General features: G+C 37.0%; 3 protein-coding genes and 2 non-coding genes across 5 annotated transcripts; 1 reads left to right on the top strand and 4 right to left on the bottom strand.

Moving 5' to 3' along the window:
* Positions 1-276: 276 nt before the first annotated feature.
* LOC116775806 (5S ribosomal RNA) lies at positions 277-395 on the bottom strand. Its single transcript, XR_004353868.2, has one exon. It is a non-coding gene; the product is annotated as a 5S ribosomal RNA (ribosomal RNA).
* Positions 396-5,839: 5,444 nt separating this feature from the next.
* Positions 5,840-5,958, bottom strand: LOC116775805 (5S ribosomal RNA). Its single transcript, XR_004353867.2, has one exon. It is a non-coding gene; the product is annotated as a 5S ribosomal RNA (ribosomal RNA).
* Positions 5,959-7,755: 1,797 nt separating this feature from the next.
* On the bottom strand, positions 7,756-9,604 carry LOC116775630 (transcription factor MafK). The gene is made up of 4 exons (XM_032668550.2): positions 9,344-9,604; positions 8,954-9,072; positions 8,337-8,439; positions 7,756-8,043 (listed from the first exon to the last, which is right to left on the bottom strand). Exons 1-4 carry the CDS (start codon positions 9,386-9,388, stop codon positions 7,897-7,899), a joined length of 414 nt encoding a protein of 137 aa, XP_032524441.1. The 5' UTR covers positions 9,389-9,604; the 3' UTR covers positions 7,756-7,896.
* Positions 9,605-9,870: 266 nt separating this feature from the next.
* On the top strand, positions 9,871-20,392 carry LOC116775599 (RNA polymerase-associated protein Rtf1). The gene is made up of 19 exons (XM_061525162.1): positions 9,871-10,033; positions 11,055-11,169; positions 11,612-11,839; positions 12,726-12,789; positions 13,021-13,140; positions 13,394-13,527; positions 13,634-13,738; positions 13,859-14,037; positions 14,302-14,410; positions 14,627-14,753; positions 15,173-15,278; positions 15,430-15,561; positions 15,998-16,126; positions 16,354-16,466; positions 16,602-16,770; positions 17,662-17,760; positions 17,832-17,927; positions 18,412-18,505; positions 19,153-20,392. Exons 1-19 carry the CDS (start codon positions 9,965-9,967, stop codon positions 19,257-19,259), a joined length of 2,295 nt encoding a protein of 764 aa, XP_061381146.1. The 5' UTR covers positions 9,871-9,964; the 3' UTR covers positions 19,260-20,392.
* A 64-nt stretch (positions 20,393-20,456) lies between these two features.
* Positions 20,457-21,555, bottom strand: LOC116775600 (uncharacterized). Its single transcript, XM_032668520.2, has one exon. It carries the CDS (start codon positions 21,533-21,535, stop codon positions 20,660-20,662), a length of 876 nt encoding a protein of 291 aa, XP_032524411.2. The 5' UTR covers positions 21,536-21,555; the 3' UTR covers positions 20,457-20,659.
* Between the last annotated feature and the right edge of the window lie 1,445 nt (positions 21,556-23,000).

Here is a 23,000-nt window from a genome sequence, read left to right as displayed (position 1 = left end):
ACAATCGTCTGTAACTTTAAAGTAATTTGACATCTCGTATCATATTCTTATTTCAAATATGTAACACCTGTTTTTCAACAAAACTAAAACTCCTTCAATTAAGCAGACAAATCGATATCTTATTCCTGTCTAATATAATTCTGTTATAAATGAATCCACAACATTAATTGCAGGAATCGAATCTTTCGTGTCGCGTAAATAGTTAGATTACTGGTAAGTTATGAGATTGTAAAAAACAAGTAAAAAGTACCCATTGGAAGTATAGAAACAGCAAAAAGCCAACATCACGCGGTGTTCCCAGGCGGTCACCCATCCAAGTACTGACCGCGCCCGACGTTGCTTAACTTCGGTGATCGGACAAGAACCGGTGTATTCAACGTGGTATGGACGTTGGCGACTGCTGTACACAAAAATTACTACAATTATTATGAAACATGTACAATATACGTTCCTGAACTTTAAATAGAACGCCACAACAAAACAACACGATCTATATTTGATACTGTGTAATCCCCATTTTAAAGTAATACAAATTTGTAAACATTTTATTGAACTAACCGTTTTAAATACTCCTAGTTTGATAAGTGTGTATTTTGATATGATTTTCCAAAATGGCGGGTTGAATGTTTACTCCAGACGCCATTTAAATTGTATTAAGTACAAACAAACGATATTATTTGTAATTTTCTTTTTCAAAATTTAGTTGTAATATTTGATAACATAAAATTATTAACTCTCCTTACTTTATATTACACGAACAAGGAACTCGTTACTTCTTTTGAACAACTGTAACAGTGCACCTCGGTCTAAACAACACTATAGAAGTTTCTACAATATTGAAAATAAATGTTCCGACCGTGGTGGGTTCTTCACTATTATTGAAGTTAACTTCTTTGAGGTAATAAAGTCAAGCTACAAGGATGGACGTTGGAATTATTATACTACAATTCGTACCATATTACATATAAATGTTAATGTTAATGTAGATCGAGGTCCTTGAATGTTTGTTTTTCTTTTATAGCACAATATTACTTTCGGTATTGCATTTTGTCACGAATATTTTTGATGTTTTTAATATTTTAAATTGGTTATTTGATTTATTCTTAATAATTAAACATTCACTTACTTGTGAAGTGTTGAAAATTTTATCTGATTATCATTCTGTTATTTACATTATTTTTACTGTTATCATTATTTTTATCATAACTTTTTTTTTCTTTCTAAATTTTGGCATTACACTTTGGCCGAACATTGTAATTTTGAATATTTGATTTGATTATGATATGTTTGGAAATTTATAATGATTCACTTAAAGTGTGTAACTTGACATAATTAATATTAAACGTTGTGATGACCTGTAATTGGAAGAACATTCAAACTATATATTGTAAGCTCATGTTTAAAAAAGCTGTAAATAATGTATCTTTTGTTGGTTATCCATAAATAAATAAATAAATAAATTAGTTGCAACAAAAGAAACTATCGCCCACAATTAGCTTCACTTACGTACAAAGATAATGTTATAATCATTTACAACGGAGATTGTTCATTGTTTGAAAAGAGCTTTTATTGTGGATTTTTAAACTGAACTGTCAAATCAAATTCTTTTGCCTCTCAAAAAATTTGATTTGTTTATTAATAAAGGCACAATAGAAATAAAAATCTAATTAGTATATTAAAAATAACGTTAATATCTGAAAATAGAATTTTTTATTTGTTTCGCTTATTTAAGTTTTATTCGCGTACACATTGAAGGTAACTCACGAGGATATAGGAAGAAGAAACGAACAAACTATCTGTATCGTAGTAACACAGTACAGTAAAGCCACGATATACTCAATGACGATAACTACAACGATATTATTGTAGCCATATTTTGGAGGTTAGTCGTTCCAATTGTGATATTATCTAAGTTATAAAGAATAAATACAATCATTTTAATTCATACATAACATGTTTAAACAACCAGAACTTAAGTTGCGGGACTTATTTGACAACATTCCAATTGAAAAACTCATCTCTTCTATCAAGTACTTCCTATGAAAGACGGAGATGCAGTAAGTAGTTCATTATTACTTACAGATAACCCTTTATATCTACTATTGACTAACGAGCTATGTCCATAAATCATCGGGTTAAAGACTCACAATAAGGAGTACTGTACAGGTCAAGCGTAAAAATTCTCGTCACTTCACGCAGACGTTTAATACTTAACATATATTCAGTATTTATCGATATTGATAATATATTTTTAATTAATTCTCTGTAAACTAATAACTATCAAATTGCGTCACACTCAATGTAAACTGATACATTAAACACAAAGCACATTAAAATGAACGCTTCGTTATTGAGGTCTTAATTACATTTCGACCACAACTGTGATCATACAATACGGGGATATCGTCAACCATGAAATTTAAAACGGTTATCAATTATTACAAGCGATATCCGATTCATACGTCATATATAGATCCAGATATACCACTTTTAAGGTATTCCACACGTTGGTAGGTAGAAATGAAACGGTAGGTGAAAGCACGAGTCAATTTTGCGGTTTGAGATACACAACTTATGATAGGAAACTCGTGCTCAGCGAAAACTGCTCGCATCCTTTGCTGTTCAGAGGGACAGCTTCTATAGGGTTTTCCATTAAGGGCGCTTGATCTTTGAAATGCAAAAAAAAATACATGTAGGAAAGATATTTGCGAAATATTTTTTTTATTTGGAAGGTCTATCGACCCCATTATGTATGGAATATGACATCATTCAAATGACCGCCACGGCTTCGGTTGGTGGCGCGCACACGAAAGGTCCAATTTTCGATGACTCTGGCGCACAAATCGGGCTGTATTTGATCGATGGCGTGGCGTATGTTGACTTTGAGGGCATCGGTGGTTTGCGGCTTGTTGGCATAGACCTGCGACTTAAGAAAACCCCACAAGAAAAAGTCCAGCGGGGTCAAATCGCACGATCTCGGTGGCCAGTTCACGTCGCCTCCGCGCGAGATGACCATGTCCAGAAATTGCTCGTGCAGAACTTCCATCGTAGCGTGTGCTGTGTGGCACGTAGCGCCGTCCTGTTGAAACCACATGTTGTCCAGATCCATATTCTCGATTTCAGGCCAAAAGAAGTTGGTTATCATCGACCGGTATCGCTCACCATTGACGGTGACAGCCACACCATTATCGTTTTCGAAAAAATACGGACCAATCACGCCTCCGGCCCAAAATCCGCACCAAACAGTCACTTTCTGCGGGTGCATTGCCACTTGGTGAACCTCGTGTGGATTGGTCTCGTCCCAAATACGGCAATTTTGCTTGTTGACATAGCCATTCATCCAAAAATGCGCCTCGTCGCTGAAGATGATTTTTTTGCCAAAATCGGCGTCAACTTCCAACTGCTCTAATGCCCAGTCAGCGAACACACGGCGCTGTCTATGGTCATTAACCTTGAGCTCTTGGGTCAGCTGGATCTTGTACGGGTGCAGGCTCAAGTCACAACGCAAAATTCGCCAAGTTGTCGTCTGCGAAAGGCCGAGTTCCTGTGCGCGACGCGGAATTGACTGCCGCGGGTTTTCGAGGACACTGTCGCGCACAGCGGCGATATTCTCGGCAGATCTCGCGTTACGTTGACGCACGGGAACCGGCTGATTGTTAACTGACCCGGTTGACTCGAATTTGTCCACCAATCGACGGATAGTCGACTCGGCAGGACGATCATCGCGACCGTAAAACGGGCGAAGTGCGCGGAACGTTGCTCGAACTGAAGACCCATTTTCATAAAACAATTTTATGATTTGCACGTGCTGCTCGACACTGTAACCTGCCATGGTGGTTTGGGAGGACGGAATGAATATAACACACTGCATTTGACAGCTGTCACTCAAACAACATGGCCGCAATCAGCTGTCAAAGTTCAAGCGTCCCTATTGGAAAACCCCATATGTGTCACTTCTTCCGGATGCGTGGAAGGTCTCCAGAGAAAGAATAGTAACTCACCGTGAATCTGGTTGTAGTGCGTCTGTCGTAGAAATGGAATGGGCGAATTGAAATGTGAAATTCTTGCGCACGCTTTCCGAGAGGCTGGTCACTTTATGTCTATGCTCAAAAGTCAAGGCTTGATGGACTGGTTTTGACCAAGATGTAATCATCGACAAGCCTCTTTGAACGTCTCTCCACTGAGTCCAAAGCAGTCAGGTGATAACAGCATTTCCTACGAGACTGGACCTTTGTGTTACATGGGCAAAGAATCTGTCCAGGTGTACAGTATTAGGCAGTTTTCATAGACAACTAGTGTCCTTGCAGCTATCTTAGCTTATGACTGATTGAACTTCCAAAAGGTAATGTTCGAGGAAACGTCAACACGTAACAATTTGAAGGCGGTCAAAGTATTCCAAGGACACATTCGGATACAACTAGCACTTGTTTTCAATTATAAGGCTGGAATAATACTCGGGCTACTATCATTTGTTCACGACTCGACTACGCAGAGTTCCCAGCATCTATTTACTTGTAACGACAAACTCTGTCATAAAAGCTTTGCAATGGAGTTAGCGAGGTAATGTGCGATTGCTAAGACGTGGATTTTGGAAGAAAAATTTGCCAGCAGTGTTGCTTTTTTCTTTGCCTTATGACCTAATGTCCCATTACGCTTAGATGGAGGAGATATTGAGGATTTACCGATTTTTGTCTAGACCGGTTTGTGTGGGGACCAGAGAGCTTTACTGCCGCAAAAGTTAAGCAGAGAATTTTACGCCATAACTATTAATACGAACGAGAAGAGTCTTTTTATGGCTCTCTTGACTGTGGGTAAGTCGGAACAAACATTGACATTTTACCAATGACGTGTGCAAATAAATGAAAATATGTGTTATTCTATATTATATTGAAGTTTTAGGACTATACCATAAAATAAGAAATTTGTCTCAAGTTAATCAGAGACTTAAAACTATCCAGAGGTTGGTTCAAAGAACATCCTTTATTTCAAAAGAATAAGATGTGATTTCAAGTACGAAATATAACTTATTATATGCACTAACATACAACTTATAAAGTATATGTTTTACAGTTGTTCATTAATTGGAATCGGCAGGTCATATGTCAGAGCAAATATTACAATTGCATTTAAAAACTAATATGTTCAAACTATTCAGCCAAAATCCATTTTCATCAAGTTTTCATGACAACGCTTTATTCAACGCTCTGAACTTGTGACCGACTCATAAAAACGTCCAGTTTTGGTGAAAAACATCTTAGAAGTGTTAAAAAAAAATTAAATAACGTTTTTCCTCTGAGAGCAGCTTTAGAGAATTACAATAATCATAAAGGTATTCAATTATAAGCAGAAATATCATTTTTAATATGAAAATCTTCTGGTATGATTCCCAAAGGCAAGAAAAACCTTACAGCCCTATGATGCAGTGATTCCAATGAAAGCTGGTAGAGTGATGCGAATTGGACCTCGTGGACTTTTGAAGTGGAGTATAGGAATCTCTACAGCTCCAAAAACATGATGAGTAGGAGCTTTGGAGCAAGACATTTATTTGTATGTAGACATTTGTATGTCTAAGATCCACATTCAAGTGAGCAGGGACATGACCATCCTCGTGTACCCACTGACTATAAGACAAAGTGAAGCTAATAAACACGGTAAGATCTTTAAAATAATTTTACATCTCGTCACCACTTCTGATTATAAATATATGACATCTTATTTTTCCTAAGAAACAGGTCAACTTTTTATATATTATTTACTGATTACTGGTAAGGATTACTGGTAAGTTATGAGATTATATAAAACAAGTAAAAAGTACCCATGGGAAGTATAGACAGCAAAAAGCCAACATCACGCGGTGTTCCCAGGCGGTCACCCATCCAAGTACTGACCGCGCCCGACGTTGCTTAACTTCGGTGATCGGACGAGAACCGTTGTATTCAACGTGGTATGGACGTTGGCAATATGCTGGGTGAAAACCATCTATGGTTTCTGTAGTAGTTTTTACAGTATCATTTATATGATTTTTCATATTATAAAATTTTTAAATTACTTAACTACTAGTCAATTAAATCAATAATAATAGTATTTTGCGTATTATCTTAGTAATTAACTATTTTAAACTCGATTATTTTATAGTAAATGCTTAAATAATAAGTTAACAATATAACTTAACCGTTAATTTATTTAAAAGAAAAAAGTTCATAATCTTTAATACAAGAACATTTTCCAATCCGCTAATAGTCAAAGCGTGCGACTTTCCCCATCTCCCAACTCCCCAATAGGTAAGAGGCGTCCTAAAGACGTCGTCTTAGACCCTGACGATAAAATAACAATCGACAACACAGAAACAAATACCCCCACTACACAATATTACCATACCAACACACACCGCCTTCGCCGACGAAGACGAGGTACCTTTTCTTGAAAGTCGCTCCGGCGTTCTGCCGTCGGGGGGCGTCATACAATCTCAACATCCGATGCTATCCTCCGCTTCAACGAAGTCCTAAGCTGAGGTCCGGCCTCTTAGAGGCACCCTTTGAAAGGGCGTAACCCCCCCGGGCCCATCAGGCCCCAATTTAACGGGTAGGTCCCATCGGGCCACCCACCCCTCCCGGTGACGCTGTCAAGGCCATTAGGGCTAACAGCTACAGTCAAGTCGAAACAAAAAGAACATTTTCACTGGTTTATTTTAATTAATTTAGACAACCATAACAATAATAGTTAGGAGCATTATATTTTTTGTCATTACTGAAATAGACATCTTGTCTATTAAGTCTACCGATAATAATGGTGATTGGAATTATACTACAGTACATTCTTATAATTCTAAATATTTAAAATCACTCACTGTTAATATTAACTTAATCGTTTTTTTTTCATTCCAGTTCCTAAACGTTTTACTTATTTTAAAATTTTTGGACTTAATTTAAACATGTTAGAAGATTATTTTATTGGCATTTATCCGTGGAGAGACGTGTACGGTGTACAGTATATTCTGCCAGTGTCATGTAGAATGGAGGAGACACGATCCGGGATTGACTTTTGAATGAAATAAAATTTAACAGTCGTGATTGAAGTCACAATTAGGAACTACATATGTTAGTAGATCTAAAACAAAACAAATTCAATTAAATGCAAACATAGGAGATATAAACTGTATAAAAAATGTAAAACTAAGACTAATGTTATAACTTTTTTTTTATAAACAATATTTGACACCTGTAATCAGTTATCTGTCAACTGATGTCATGTTCATTATAAAGTCAGTAGTCACTGATGAATTTTCTAATCAATTCGTTAATTTGAAATTGTTATGAGAGTTTGGAAATCACTAGACACGGAATAAAAATTAGGGTAGACGTTATTGTAAAGACTGAATTGAAGACTTTTATGACTAAAGATTTTTTATTTACAAAGGCGATGGTTGTGCAATTTCAAGTCACAAGTTGTCCCAAACTAAGTATTTCGTAATAAAATTAATTAGATTAGTGTAGCAAAAGGTTGTAAACTAAAAAATGTTATCAATTTACTTTCTCTGCTGCTACAGCGTTTTAATAAGTGAAAAGTATCACAATATGTATAAGTCTGATGAAAATTAAATTATATTATCTAAGATACAGTTAAATGACATGTATAATCATCGGCCTCATATATATGTAGGTATATTTTAATTAAATCTAACCTTTTTTAGTAAATATAAACACAGAGTTACATAAATAAAGGAAATTTTATTTATATAAAGAAAAAACACTAGCATATATAAATTAATATTTAATTAATTACTTTTGTACTTAAAATTATTGTTAAAAGTAAATTAATACAGTTCAAGAATCTTTGAGAGTAAGATCAAAACTTTAATTCTGTTACATATTCAGCGTACAACACATCATGCGGCTCTCAGGGCCACATCTCCAGTTCCGAGGGCAGTGGTATATTCTTCATATGTGCAAATCTCTTCAAAGCGTCATATTTACTTCTCAGAGCCTCGATTTCTTCTCGTATTCTTGTATTTTCTTCCTGCATTGATTCCATGTCATGCCATTCCTTGTACAAAGAGTATGATATATTATACATCAGTCATATATATATTAGAGTTTTACTAATCATTGTAATAAATCAGATAAATTAATAAAAATGACCTATGTAAATACAATGACAATTTTAAAGACGAACTTTAGAAAACTATGCAATTGTTAAAATAAAAATTGCCAGTACAAAAAATATGTATGAAAGAAGGTAAAATATAATACAACCTTTTCATATATATGTGTGTATGTGTGAGTGGATTTACTTGCATGTGTGTGTGTACACCTGTATATGAATATAGTGTCATATACCTGACTCTTCTCCGTTTCCAGTTCATCTTTTTGTTCTATCCGTTTGATCCGACACGAGGCAGCATAACCACGATTCTTGAGTGTACGACGACGTTGCTTCATTCTATAAACAACAATTACAATCATTATCTATTGTAACATTAAAGTATGTATAAATATTTGATCTTAAAGTGATATTTACTTCTAAACTATCTGAATCTAATAAGCACTTTATCATCAGTCCCGATTTAATTAACTATATAACTGATAAATATATTATATATAAAAAAATTATTATAAACAAATAATATTGTTATCAATTTTAAATCTAATATTAGCTTTAATTATATAATTTTGCAATTATAAACAATATTCTAAAGAAAATCATTTTTTTATTTTTAATATTTCATGTCAAAGTTACAGCTATTTCAGAGATAAGCCAGAACAAACAGAGATGAAAATGGATAAACAAAAATATTAAGATAAATATTAATGTACTGTGTACAAACTGATAGTCATTTAGTAAAAGATGTTTATTTTATTATAATTTTACTTATTATACAGATTCTATACTCTCATTAAAAGCCATGATATTCCAATAATTCGTTTATTATTAATTTTCGAGTCTTAGTTCTTACCTAACAATCTGATCTCTCGTCAAACCTCTCAGCTTCAGCTGACGGTTCAGGTCTCTAACCGAGATGGAAACCAGTTCATCATCACTGATTTCAGCACATGGCGTCGGCGACAAGGGAGCCTTCAAGTTTTTATTTAATATAATTAGATAAAATTTATCCATAAATGAAAATACAGTTCTATACCCTATTTAAGCTACGATTTTAACTTTAATATTTAGTTTTAAGGAAGGTCAGTAATGGTCTGAACAGTGTTATCTTCACTGACATTATACGTAAATATTTAGAGCAACATAAAGAACATCAACAACAAGTAATAAAGTACGAGAATATTCTAATTGATTGCAATATCTAAATATCAATAGACTGTATCGGAAATTATGTTTAACTTACCATAATTGCTTTCCTTACACCCAAACCTTTCAAATCATGAGGCATAATAGAGTTTTGAGAGCAAATGTAACGGAGACCCGTTACAATGTTTTCTTTACTGTTGCTTTGTCAATATTTAGCGTAAACAAATAATACACACTCAAAAACAAATAGGGTAATTAGTCAAAAAGAAATAAATAACAAGAAAAAAATGAGCGTCACGTAGAAATCACGAGAAGGTAAATATAAATTGATATACATACAAAGTAATTATCTTTATGTACGATAGCGTTATTGAATATTGACAGTAGTAATAGTATTTGACGTTATGAATGGTAAGTGATTCATTCAAAAATGGCATAAAATATTTATTCAAGTAAATAAACAAAATATGAATAAAGCAACACATTTACTGTCTGATTATTTTAATTATTAAAATGAAATAATACAGTGACTTAACATATTTTTAATTCATTGGTAAAGGACTAGAAGTCGCAATAGAAGGTCTAGATCTATAATATTTTTACTAGAGAATCGAAAACTTGGCAACACTGGTGTCGTTTTGCTTGTGTAGTTGACGGACGGCTTAGCAACATAAAGAAAAAATCTCATAACGTATTTTGCTGTGAAAAGTTTATCATAATGGCTAAAAGAAAAAATAAGCCCTTAATCGATTCAGATTCAAGCAGCGACTGTTCAGATCTAGATTCGGTAAGTTTATGATTGCCTAGGTTAGATTTTCGTCCTAAAATTTCATACGACATTCCTCTTATATCTTGCGTATTTGGGCCAAGATCAATGTCTGAAGGATCTCATTACGTCCAATGCGCATTACCATAGATGATCTTCAAACACAAAATGATTGGGTAGTAAGAGAAATTACTCAAACCTAATAAACACACTCAAAATTTTCGTCAATTCAAACGCATACCGTAGTTCGAAAGGCATTTACGGGCATGACTCATGAAAATATTATAAACGCATCTTTCGTCCAAGTTACTTACCAACTTGTAATGGTATATGTCGAATAACAACATCGTTAGTATATAACCACAAAAATCAAGTGATTCAACTACTTTTCTACCGTTTAAATCGATTTGAGAGCCAGTTTTGTTCATAAACTTACATAATATCGAAAACTGCGTTGTAAAAAACTATTTATGGATGTTATGTTACTTATTGATTGTATATTAATATCCCACACACTATCACTTAGCTGCATCAACATGGGAGAGATTCAATTCTAAATATTACAAAAATTACAAATAAGATTTGTTAAAGCAAATACATCATTTACTTTTCATTGAAAAACAAGTAGTTGTTTCATATATTTAATTAATAGTAATTCTGCATTAAAGCCATTGATATATGTATGTGTATATATACATAAATCAATTAAGTTGAAAACAGCAAGACACGGGCACAGTTTACCTCTGTCTGTGTTATGTCAGTTATGATTTGAGCGTCTTCAAGAAAAGAGTGAATAGGCTGATAGTGAGATAATGTGTCTGCAACCAAGACATCATTTCCATCTTCAGACAGTTAAGATGATAGTAAAGCATTATCCAGTCAACATAAAAAAAGTAATAGTCTTTGAAAATGATTTGTCTGCCATAACCAATTATTTAATGCTACATTCATATGTTATAATATATTTTTTCGTCATAAATATCTCAAGCCATATGTTTTTGTACACAACATTGGTTATTCTGCAACTATATTTACGTTTAAGCAATTTTTAAACTTGGCGAAGAAGAAAAAGAAACCGGAAGAGATAGCGGCACAGAAGGTGAACAGCAAAACATCGGGCAGCGAGTCAGACTGGGACGACACCGAGAAGAAAAATGGTGATTAATATATTAGGAAATTAAATATGAAGGCGACAGAGTTAATATTCAATGTCTTTAGAAAATACTTAATACACGGAAACTATTGTCTTCAATACTATTACCGCAAGTTAATTTTAAACTGTACACCGACAGTTTACAGTAATCATTTATACTATCATGTTAGGGAACTATGTTCAGTTTGACGTTTCAAACTTGTGGTAAAGGTAACTCATTAAACAGAATGTCGGAAGTAACCTAATAGCGTAGGAAATTATTAGAGAGCAAAACATGTGTTAACAGTAAATATGATATTTGATACAAGTATTGAAAATAATGCTATTTATTGTTGATTTTGTTTGTCTCATCTTACTTAATACTATCTAAGTGTTACTTTTGCTTACTAAAACCAGTATATGAAGTATTCATACAAAGCATATATATATTATTACAATAATTTCAGACAAATCATCATCATCGGACTCTGAATCAAACAGTGATTCCCACAGTGATACATCCAAAAAGAAATCACCAGAGAATCCCAGAAGAAAGAGCTCATCAGATCATTACGAGGAACATAAGAATCCTGAGCCGGAGGTCAAAAGGTCGGAGGTCAAACATAATGAGCTACGTAGAAGTACAGACAGCTCAGGGTCAAAGAAGAAAGACACATACAGTGAACCCGAGGAAGGTAAGTTGAAGACGAAAAATCTCATCATCACATGGATTCACCTGGCGGGCGCCGGGTCCATCGTTGCAGGGAGAGGAGCTTCAACAGTGCCTGGGACTTGCGACCCAGGTGTAGGTTTAAGGGGCCTCTACCTTAACGCGCATGAAACGCCCACCTCCACTGTCCAAGCTCCTCTCTCCACCTAACCATATTTGAAAAGAAAGTACGTTCCAAGTATGAGTTCTGGACGTGCCCAAGTCTTTGAGAAGGTTATAGAGAGACTTACCTAGAGATTTAGCCGTTATACCTCTCGCTCCCACTTCTGCCGCGTATAAATCCACGACGAACCTATTTCGAGTGAGTTCGTTTGTGAGCTCGTAATATTTGTTGACCTTGGTATGGTCTTCGGGGATGCTGGTTTCCCAAGGAACCGTGAGCTCTGTTCATTATTTACACAACGCGCTTTCTAGATTTTCAAGATATTGTCACAGATTGGTCCGAGGCTAAATATTTAAAAGTATTATTCTCTTTGTGTTTTAATTAGATTTCATTTGTTCACCCCAACTACTTGTCTTGTTTTTTATCATAGAAAAATCTGTTTTCAATTACACACATATATACCGAAAATTAGCTGGATTTGAACCTACAAGCTCCAGATTAGGACATTTCAGTAACTTTGCAAATTGTACTACCAGCTCTCATTGATGGAATTTAAATTTGATTGATTTTTTAAAAACATATTTTCAGTAAAATAACTATATTAATAATATTCATGGCAACTACATAAGAGCATTCTTAGTACAAGTTTTAATTAAAAAAAACTCTGAACTGTATGTATGTAGTTAAAAATAGATGCTAGTGTTCGGTCACACATTATTGCTACATCAGTGAATATCCATTATTCCAGGTGAAGTGTCATCACACTCATCGGACAACGACTCCATAGACTCCGAAGAAGAATTTGATGATGGGTGAGACTTATATTCACATTCAATCTATATTCATATAAAATTATCTCAAGATATGACAAGATCAGTTCATTACCTGTGTATTTGAGATATATATATAGTAGGTAGTATATATAGTGTTATATTAAGTGTTATCATTTAGAAAAATGTACCAAAAAAGTTCTTTCTGCCACAACAGATATTAGAGAAATATTTTGATTTACTTGTTAATGAATATTGTGTAATGTGTTGTAGATATGACGAGAACCTGATGGGAGACGACGCAGACCGCGCCCGGCTAGCAGCCATGTCCGAGAAGGAGAGGGAGCAGGAGATATTCAAACGGATAGAGAGGAGAGATCTCATGAAGACGAGGTACGGCAGGAGGTTGATGACGGAGACACCCACACACACACACACACACATATATATATATATATATATATACATGTGTGTGTGTTCACTACCGTCATCACACAGATATTGAAGTCACACAGATTCATAAGAAAATCACATAATATATAAGTTTAACATTAAATCCATATACTGAACCTTAGTAAAGTTTGAATATCCATGGCTAAGAAAGTTTTTTATTACTTCATGTTTATTAATATTGAATATAATTCAGGTGGGAGATAGAACGCAAGCTGCGACTAGCGAGGCGGTCAGCGGCCGAGAGAGACGTGTCTCCTACTGAGCTGCAGAGGAGGAGGGAGGCGAGGAGGCGGCGGAGGGAGAGGCGGGGTAGGAGGGGGGAGAGAGGTGAGCGAGGGACGGGATGTATGACACTGACAGGAGAAATATTAGGATTGTCATTGATATGATATTACTGAATAAAATTTTATAATATACATGTGTATTGTTTTAGAAGCTGTTGTAGAAGAAAAGAGGAAAGAGGAACGCGAAGAGGAGAAAGAGAGAGAGAAGCCTCCGCCCAGCCCCGGGGAGGTGACAGACGATCAAAAAGATACAGGTGGATATACTGTGATGCCGGCACGATGATGATATAGATATATATTTATATATATATAAATATTTTAATATATGTTTTGAAGTCTATTTACTCTATCTTCATCTCTACCTGTACTTCCAGAGAGGGATCAGGACCGGTCCGCCTCCCCGCTGTTCGGTGCCAAGACTGAGAGGAAGAGGAACGTGGACGACAGGAGAGTGAACGCTATGGCGGCGCTCAGGGCCCAGAGAGACGCGCGACAGAGGAACGTGGAGACCAAACAGAAAAAGAGGGCGCTGGAGAGGAAGGAGGAGGACGACGTGAGACGCACACACACACACACACACACACACTCAACCGACACAGATCTAACACACTCGACTTGAATATAAAGTTTGATTACAATACACATATATATATAAGTTATTTAATTGTAACCTAACTGCATAAGATTTAATTTAAAAAAAAAACAATTTTATTTACAATCCATACAAAAATCTTCTTAAACCAACACGCATCGGTCGCATCGGTCTCATACGTTATGTGAATAGTATTTCATATAAACGTCGTATAATTGAACACAGGAAGCGGATCCGGAAATAATAGGAGGCACCAGCAAACAGAGCGTCAAGCTGAAGGCGTCCGACATATACTCTGACGACTCGGGCTCGGACTCCGAGGACAAGTCACAGGGTTGGTACAGCGTGCCGCGATGATTATATATTGTTCAGCATACTATACATATATATATATTAGTTATACTTGGTCTGTATTTTTAAATAATAATATGTGAAGTATTATGTAGGTAGGCCACTTTCTTATATTAGGGTCTGTAAGTACTGTCATTCAGTCTCACTCTCAGTAACCATATATGAGGTTAATATATTTGTATTGTGTATGTGTTTTCAGGAAAAAGAAGCTCCTCGAGTTCCTCCACATCAGACGCCGAGGAAGAAGAGAAGAAGAGAGAGAGAGAGGAGGTTGAAGTGAAGTACGCGGACACCAGGGAACAGATAAATAAGCTGAGGCTTAGTAGGTGAGGGGATGGGTGATGATATATATATATATATATAACGAGTGGTAAGACAATGTATATAGCATACTAGCTGTTATCCGCGGGTCTGTCTGCTTAAAAGAAACAAAAGCATCGCGCGTGACAACGCTTTTATAGAGAATATTAATAGTAGTCTAAGTTACACCTTATTACATCATCTACCAGCCAATGAAAGTTCCGTCAAAACCGGCCCAGCCATTTCAGGGGTTAGCCGGAACAAACAGACAGACGGATAAAAATTGTATAAAATATTATTTTAGTGTATGTACGGTATATATATAAGAAAAAAAATCTATCAATTACTCTACATGTATCGAAAGCAGATCTGAGCTGTTACCATATAAATCTATCAGCCTGTAGTCGAGCTGAGTGTCAGCAATCATAATTGTCTTCATTTCCAGGTTCAAGCTAGAGCGTCTCGTACATTTACCTTTCTTCTCGCGCGTCGTGTCCGGGTGTTTCGTTCGTATCGGCATCGGCAATAACAACGGAAACCCGGTGTACAGGGTGAGTGTACAACAGCACATAGGGTCAATGAATATGATACACAGTGACTTAAACTTCCATACGTTTTTATATATCTCATTAATGAAAATATTATTTATAGGCGTGTCTTTTTTTGTTAAGATGTTAGTTATCATTATGTTATAATTTTCAGGTCGCCGAAATTATAGATGTATACGAGACGGCAAAGGTGTATAACTTAGGAAACACGAGGACTAACAAGGGCTTCAAGCTGAGACACGGCACGCAGGACAGGGTGTTTAGACTGGAGTTCGTGAGCAATCAGGTGACGAACACACACACACAGGCAGCGATATATTGACAGTGTTTGCTCACGACCATCTCAGAAACTACCGGGACTATATGAAACACTCTAGCTATAGCGAGCTAGTTACATCTTTGGATGCTCATTATATAAAATTATCAAATTTAAAGTCGATTAAAAAATACTTGCGAAAGGAATAATTTACACGGACGCGACGGAGGGAGCATGTAGTGATGCCATGAGAGGTATGCGAGTAATACATACAGGTGATTTTGTATGACCCGCCACGTGTTATGGCGGCGTGGCGGGTTACCCTATCGATCAGATATGTACATCAGCACCTGGAGCGTAATTCCAGGGGTACCAGCTGATATACCAGCCAGTGTATATGAGCATGATGTTCTAAGTTCAAATCGTGTCAGTATCGCATATCTTACTGTTATTGCTATTTTTTCAGGAGTTCACAGAAAATGAATTCCAGAAGTGGCATCGAGCCATCAAGGAGGCCAACAAGAAGCCTCCCACCATGGACTTCGTTAGGAACAAGATACTGGAGGTTAAGGACGCGCTCATGTACGAGTTTAAGGTGAAGACGCACACACACACACACACGCGCACGCACACATATACATACATATAAATTAATGTTAAAATTGTATATGTATGTACAGTTAGATTTTTTATAAAAGAAATTGTTTATATATGTAAAAGTCGTGGTGGCCTGGAGGTTACATAACAGTACTATTGTATATTTAATGTTCATGTTATACGTTGTTTGTTAGTGTTCACATATTTTATTTGGGTATGTCACAGGAAGAGGATATAGAGAAGATTGTAGCGGAGAAGGAGAGGTTCAGGTCGCACCCGACCAACTACGCCATGAAGAAAACCCAGCTCATGAAGGAGAGAGATGTAGCACAGCTGAGGTAATACACACACACACATATATATATATATATATATATTTTTTTAAATACATGCCACTTAGACTTATAGTTGAAATTAAAGTTTAATATATACAGGTGTAACATACCCTAACATGTATCTGTATATATTTTCAGAGGTGACGAGGAATTGGTTCTAGAATTAAACTCCAAGCTTCAGGAGCTGGAAGAGAGAGCCAGCGCCCTGGACAAGACGAGGACCAGCTCCATACAGAGCATCAGCTACATCAACAACAGGAACCGGAAACTCAACGTGGAGACGGCCGAGAAGGCCATCATGGAGGAGGTATGTATATATATGTACATATATATATAGGATTCTAACAAAATCATTCAAAATATAGTTTTCTTATAAAGCCAGTACTTTTAAATAGCAAATCAAACCTTAACCAGAACAAACTAATTATTACCTTAAACCAATAGACCTTTAATAAATTCAATTTAATATACAAACACACTAATAACTTAGACAGACACTTTCCCGCGTAAAAGTGAACAAAACAAATGTCATCGCTCAAACGTCACTCGGGTACGTTCAGGATCTTAAAGGTTCGGTTCAAATTAAATGTGTGTTCCCTAAATATATATAGGAATTAAAAAGAAAATAACACTATGACAGCCGACATGTCGATTAAAGTGAACAAAGGAACGCTGACGTAATGAACTGGACACCGGCACAGTGAAGTAAACTACTTACAGAGTAATATAATCAAAATTGCCAAACTGAATGCTAGCGCGTATGTGGCCGGCCGGGTTTATATCGGCAGCCGAAAAAGTCAATCGGCGTCTCTTTCGCGGACTGATTGTATATTTTTTTAGTGAAGTTCCTTACTATATATATATAACCAGAGATTCCCAAACTTATTTCATCTCCTTTGGCCTTGAGAATAAATTATTTCTTCACATACTATAATAGTGCTATAACTTATCCTCGCTAAATGAAATTAGAAATCCTCCAGCGCTCTATACAATACAACTATTTTAATTCTGACTCGCTCACTCGCATTGAGACTCACTTTGGGAACGACTGACATAAATTATAATATTTTATCTATATAAAAAATATATTTTTTAATGTTTAACTTAAGTTGAATTGACTCGTAAATTAAAATAGCTGTCGTGTTATAAGTGAGAATTTTATTTGTATATAAATGTATATTATTTTATAACGTTTAAGGTGAAAGCTATGAAGGGGAAGAAGATGGACGATCCCTTCACCAGGAGACACACCAAGCCCGTCATGAACTTCAAGTCGCACGGCGGGAGCAGATCGCAGGCACGACACGCCGCTTGACGTGCAGTGAGACCCGCACAACTATACGCTATATACGTGTGTTGCGATTACAGGAACTACTGAAGAACGAGCAGCAAGCGGCGGAGCAGCAGAAACAGAAGGACGAAGAAGAGAGAATAGAGAAGGAGAAAGAGGAAGAGATACTGAACGTGAGACGCGATAGGATATATATATAGTCCAAGTCCCATCCCCTCTGTACAGAATATACTTTAGTATATTTTAATTTAGTATCTCTATATATAATAATAGTTTATTTCAAACAGATTTTTTTTATAATACTTAAACTCTAAGTCTTAGAGAATTCAAAAAACTAAATCACTCCCTGTATCAGCTGTCTGTCAGAGTTTCATCAAAATCGATTTATTTAAAAGTTGAAGAGAGAATTGTTAAACAATATATACTGTGGGGAGAAGTGATGTTGGGATGAAAATAGGAAGGAGGAAAGAGCTTTAGTGAACACATATTGTTTGTTTAAGACAAACTATCGAGCGTTGAACGTTAAACGCAACCTTGTTTAACATTATAAGTGTCGCTTCAAAATGTTACAGTTTTTGTTAACTATTCCTATATAATATCGTTATCAGTACCACTGTTAAGGTTATATGTGCTCTATCTCCTGTTCACTACCCCCAGCGGCCGGTCGCGCCCCGCCCGCTCCCGCCGGACGGCAGTTTGTATTCTTTACACGACTTCGACATCAACATAGAAATAGATCTCCCTGCGCCCAGTGAGTATACACGCAACACGCAACAAGCAACACACAACAAGCAACACACAACACGCAACACACAACACGCAACACGCAACACACAACACGCAACACACAACACGCAACACACAACACGCAACACACAACACACAACACGCAACACACAACACGCAACACACAACACGCAACACACAACACGCAACACACAACACGCAACACGCAACACGCAACACACAACACACAACACGCAACACACAACACGCAACACACAACACGCAACACGCAACACGCAACACGCAACACACAACACGCAACACACAACACGCAACACGCAACACGCAACACGCAACACGCAACACGCAACACACAACACACAACACGCAACACACAACACGCAACACACAACACGCAACACACAACACGCAACACGCAACACGCAACACACAACACACAACCCGCAACACACAACACGCAACACACAACACACAACACGCAACACGCAACACGCAACACACAACACACAACACGCCAGCCGACACATTTATTAATGTTAATTTAATTATAGACACGTTCAAACTGTCCGTTTATAGTTTAATGATGATAACTCGTAGTAGATGTCGTGCGATGCAGAGGGCAGTAGTCATATGTATGTATGTTCGTTTCAGAGCCGGTGACGTCACACTCCAAACAGATAACCATAAAGGTGAAGGACGCCGGCCCAAAAAGGTCATTGAACCTGGACGATTACAAGAAGAGACACGGCCTCATATAGTGTTACATAACATAGAGATGATAAGGACAAAGACACTTCAACACACTTTAAATTATCAATAAGACTATTAAAACATCTCATCCCGGCGGCGTTGCTCGGCGAAAGATTCAGTTTACGAGTTACGACAGACGGGACGGACACACGCGGACGGAAACACACACGGAGAGATGACGAGAAGGAAATCTGGTTAAAAGCAATATACCGACATAGTATTAAAACGACCTCATGCTGTACAGGATCCGAGGCGGTCCTCACACACGGCGCTCGGCGGCAGGCGGCCGGGGACCGACTGTCTCGGTGCACATCTGATCCGATCCGCGTTGAGTCAGCTGTCCCGAACCTTGCCCTGTAGCGAGCTCTTTATCTCTTCATTATAAATCTTGTGTTATTTAATATATTCCGCTTCGTTACAGACATCGGGAATTTTACTTAATGTTATAGAAAAATTACCGTTTCTACAAACAAACTACATGACGGGTTATATATATAGAGATTAAATAATAAAAACGTCTTCAAGGAAATACTGAATACTGTCAGTTAAATACTGTTATAGGGTTAAGAGGATAGCGTAAAGAAACGTTACATTATGTTATCGCAACCTTACCACGAGTCCGAGCCGTCACTCCACACGGACAGTTCCGAGTTTATTAATAGAACTCCACACGTGATGGTATCCGTTCAGGCTAGTGAATGATGAAAGGAGACTTGTGGTAAGGTTTCTGCTGCCGCTAGAGTTTATTGACAGTCCAATGTTCATAGAGCGAGGGAACGACGACACCTTAGAGGGGGAGTATCGACACTCCTGACAGATAGTAAGGTCGATTTTAAGCTGTCTGTCTGTATCCTCACACTACACACTTAGCGTTTTCAGTTTTCCACTCATATGTACGTTAAGATATATGAACGAAAAACTCTCAACGCTCCGTACGTAGTGCTCGATGACACTCATGGTAAGAACACTGTTCGTCAGCTCGAGACTTCTTCCTCAGTGTTCTCGTACTCACGGACACGCTATACCTGCTGTATACTAGATGTAACGGACGAGAGCTGGTTAACTTATTTGATCATTGAACAATCCATCTTACGTCTCTAGAGATAAGGCTCAAATTATTGAATAAATTTATAAAATGTGACGCAGCTTTTATTGTGATATAACCCTCTTACTGTTAGTCAAATAAATGTAGTTGTTAACTGAAAAAGATGACTTCCTGATCTGTGCGTCAGGAACGGTGAGGAGATTTGAGGAAGAGGAAACGAACTGACGCCGAGACTAGAAACACATTACTGATAGTGTCGGCGTCACAGCGTAAGGTTATTTATCAAATCGAACTAAAATACGAAGTCTCAAATAAAAATAACAAAAAATGTGACGCAAAATTATTTATTATACATTAATCGTTCTAATGGAAGTGAACGGGAGTCCTGGACACGATCTCCTGAGTGAGAGCGTCTTTGAACACGACAGAAGCTTCTGTGAAATGAAGCAGCTCTAACATCTCCGAGGAGTACATGGAGCGCTTGAGACCGTCTGAGAGCAGGAGAGTGTTTATATCCAACGACCAGAAACGGTGACCCTTGTACTCCTTATCGAAGTTAATAGCCACAGTTCCACTTAAAGTGGTCTCGAAGTCTACCCTCATAATGGCGGTTCTCTTAGTGGCGTAAACTTCGGCGATCAAATGTTGGTCTGGCTTCAAAGTAACTTGAACTTCGGTGTGGAGAGTCATCGGCCAGGTACTCTCGAAGTCCTCGCCCCACTTGGAGAGGAAAGAGAAGTACCCCTGGTCCATGGCAGTGTCGAAATCAAACCCGTGGCGAATCTTTTCAACGCCTAACTCTCCCTCCTTGTCCCAGGACGCAGACACAGTGTGCACGAAGGTCTGACTGATATCAGTCTTAATATCTAAATCTTCGGTTTTATTATTGAAAAAGTGTTTGGTCATGACGAGTGTCGGTTCCATCGCCACCGAGAGCACGGAGGTATTGATCGGCGACATCGTCATCTTCACGGGCTCCCAGTTTAAAGTCTTATAGAGGTCTCCCCACAAGGTCGGGCTTTTGTAGAACACATTATCGGGTAGAGCCCCGAAGTAAGACCAGACGGATTTCCGGAGAACCTCCTCCGTCAAGCCGAACGTCTTCATGTCCGCTTCCGTCACAGTCCTCACGGAGCTCCCGGACGCGGTCACATCCTGGCCGTCCTTCGACGTCACGTCCACACGCACGTGCGCGTAAATAACAGGAAGTATTAACAGCAGAGAAACCAGTTTGAACATCTTGACAGTCACCAAATGATAGAGTCTGAAATAAGGATTACGTTATGTACAAAATAATGACTAGTAGAAAATAATATTAACATTCGTACTGTTTGGAAAAATATATAAAATAGTATAATGTGCAGAATAGTCTTAAAACAATGTTTGCTAATAAATTAAAATAATACTTAAATTAACTATTTTGAATAAAAGTTGAAAACAAATATAGAAAAAATAATGAAAACCTTAGAAATAAAGTACGTTTATAAAATACACTCACCGTTAGAGAGAATATCAAGCTGTGTTTCTGACGAGGAATACAAGACCCTTCTATTTATATGAATTTCTTTATTACTAAGTACAGTCGAGTGAAAAACACTTTCGTCATATTTAGTAATTCAGTCTCACCGCAGCAACTAATTAAAAGATTTGTTCATTAAACTTATTCGCACACAACTTTATATAAGTTAAAGTATTTCAATTTCTTTTCAAACAAAATGAATAATAATCCTATTAATATCAGTAATTATTAAAACCGTATATTATATTAATGTCACGACTGTACGTCGTCGATTTTTGCCAATATTGTAATTTTGTCATGTTAGTGCTTATGACGAACGTGTGTGACCTAAAAGTAAGCACTGTGTCAGCGTTCTCTGATACATAACACACTCACTGTATCAAATCATATCTTATCTGTATCAAAAATTTATTAAAAAAAATCTTTTTAACAAACTTTCGATTATGATTTTGTTATATTTGTTCTATCCTAACTAACGCGCGTTAGATAGAGGCCCTTAAACCTACACCTGGGTCGCAAGTCCCAGGCACTGTTGAAAATCCTCTCCCTGCGACGCGATGGACCCGGCACACGCACTATGAATCCATGGAATGATAAGTTTCATCTCTCTCAAAATCTTAATTTACTGATTTGATATGAAAGAAATAGTTTCCAGATACTGATATTTTTTTTTGTAACGAGTATTACTATTAGCCCTGCGGCTAATGGCTAAGGTCGCCTGCTAAAAGTGAGGCTCGGACCACGGACTTAGGACGTCTTGGATGAGAGAGGGATTGCCAGCGGAGGCCTCCGACGAGGTGAGGGAGGTGGCGAAGCGGGGACAGACTGATTATATTTTTACTTCAGTAGATTGGTATTTAAAGTTCATCATAGCGCTGTATCCTTAGTCCTTAACCTGAGTAGTATTCACAAACTAAACACGTATAGTTTGCAAGTCATCATTCTTATACTTAGATTGATACTATCATGTAAAAAAATAAATGAATGGGAGACCAGAAGTCGAGTGTGGTTAAGAAAACTATCACATGTTCCAGTACATGTTTGAATATTATAATAAAAGTTCCACGATATATCTAACTAAAAATAAATATTTACTTCAATTTATAATTTTAATACACATTTAATAATAATGTATAATAAAGTTGTTTGAGGGTAGTTCAATAATTTGTATTAAATAAAACAACA

Source organism: Danaus plexippus, chromosome 27, assembly GCF_018135715.1.
Source record: "Danaus plexippus chromosome 27, MEX_DaPlex, whole genome shotgun sequence".
Classification (NCBI taxonomy): Eukaryota; Metazoa; Arthropoda; class Insecta; order Lepidoptera; family Nymphalidae; genus Danaus; species Danaus plexippus.
The sequence above is the reverse complement of the archived record's forward strand: the minus strand, read 5'-3'. Positions and strand labels throughout refer to the sequence as shown.

Bases quoted from the DNA above. Each gene is read 5' to 3' on its own strand.
- LOC116775630 (XM_032668550.2), bottom strand. From the start codon at position 9,388: ATGCCTCATGATTTGAAAGGTTTGGGTGTAAGGAAAGCAATTATG. The intron at 8,440-8,953 runs GTAAGAACTAAG...TGTTGTTTATAG, and splicing joins ACGAGAGATCAGATTGTTAG to AATGAAGCAACGTCGTCGTA. The intron at 8,044-8,336 runs GTATATGACACT...TCTTTGTACAAG, and splicing joins TGGAAACGGAGAAGAGTCAG to GAATGGCATGACATGGAATC.
- LOC116775600 (XM_032668520.2), bottom strand. From the start codon at position 21,535: ATGTTCAAACTGGTTTCTCTGCTGTTAATACTTCCTGTTATTTACGCG.
- LOC116775599 (XM_061525162.1), top strand. From the start codon at position 9,965: ATGGCTAAAAGAAAAAATAAGCCCTTAATCGATTCAGATTCAAGCAGC. The intron at 12,790-13,020 runs GTGAGACTTATA...AATGTGTTGTAG, and splicing joins GAAGAAGAATTTGATGATGG to ATATGACGAGAACCTGATGG. The intron at 15,279-15,429 runs GTGAGTGTACAA...TATAATTTTCAG, and splicing joins ACGGAAACCCGGTGTACAGG to GTCGCCGAAATTATAGATGT.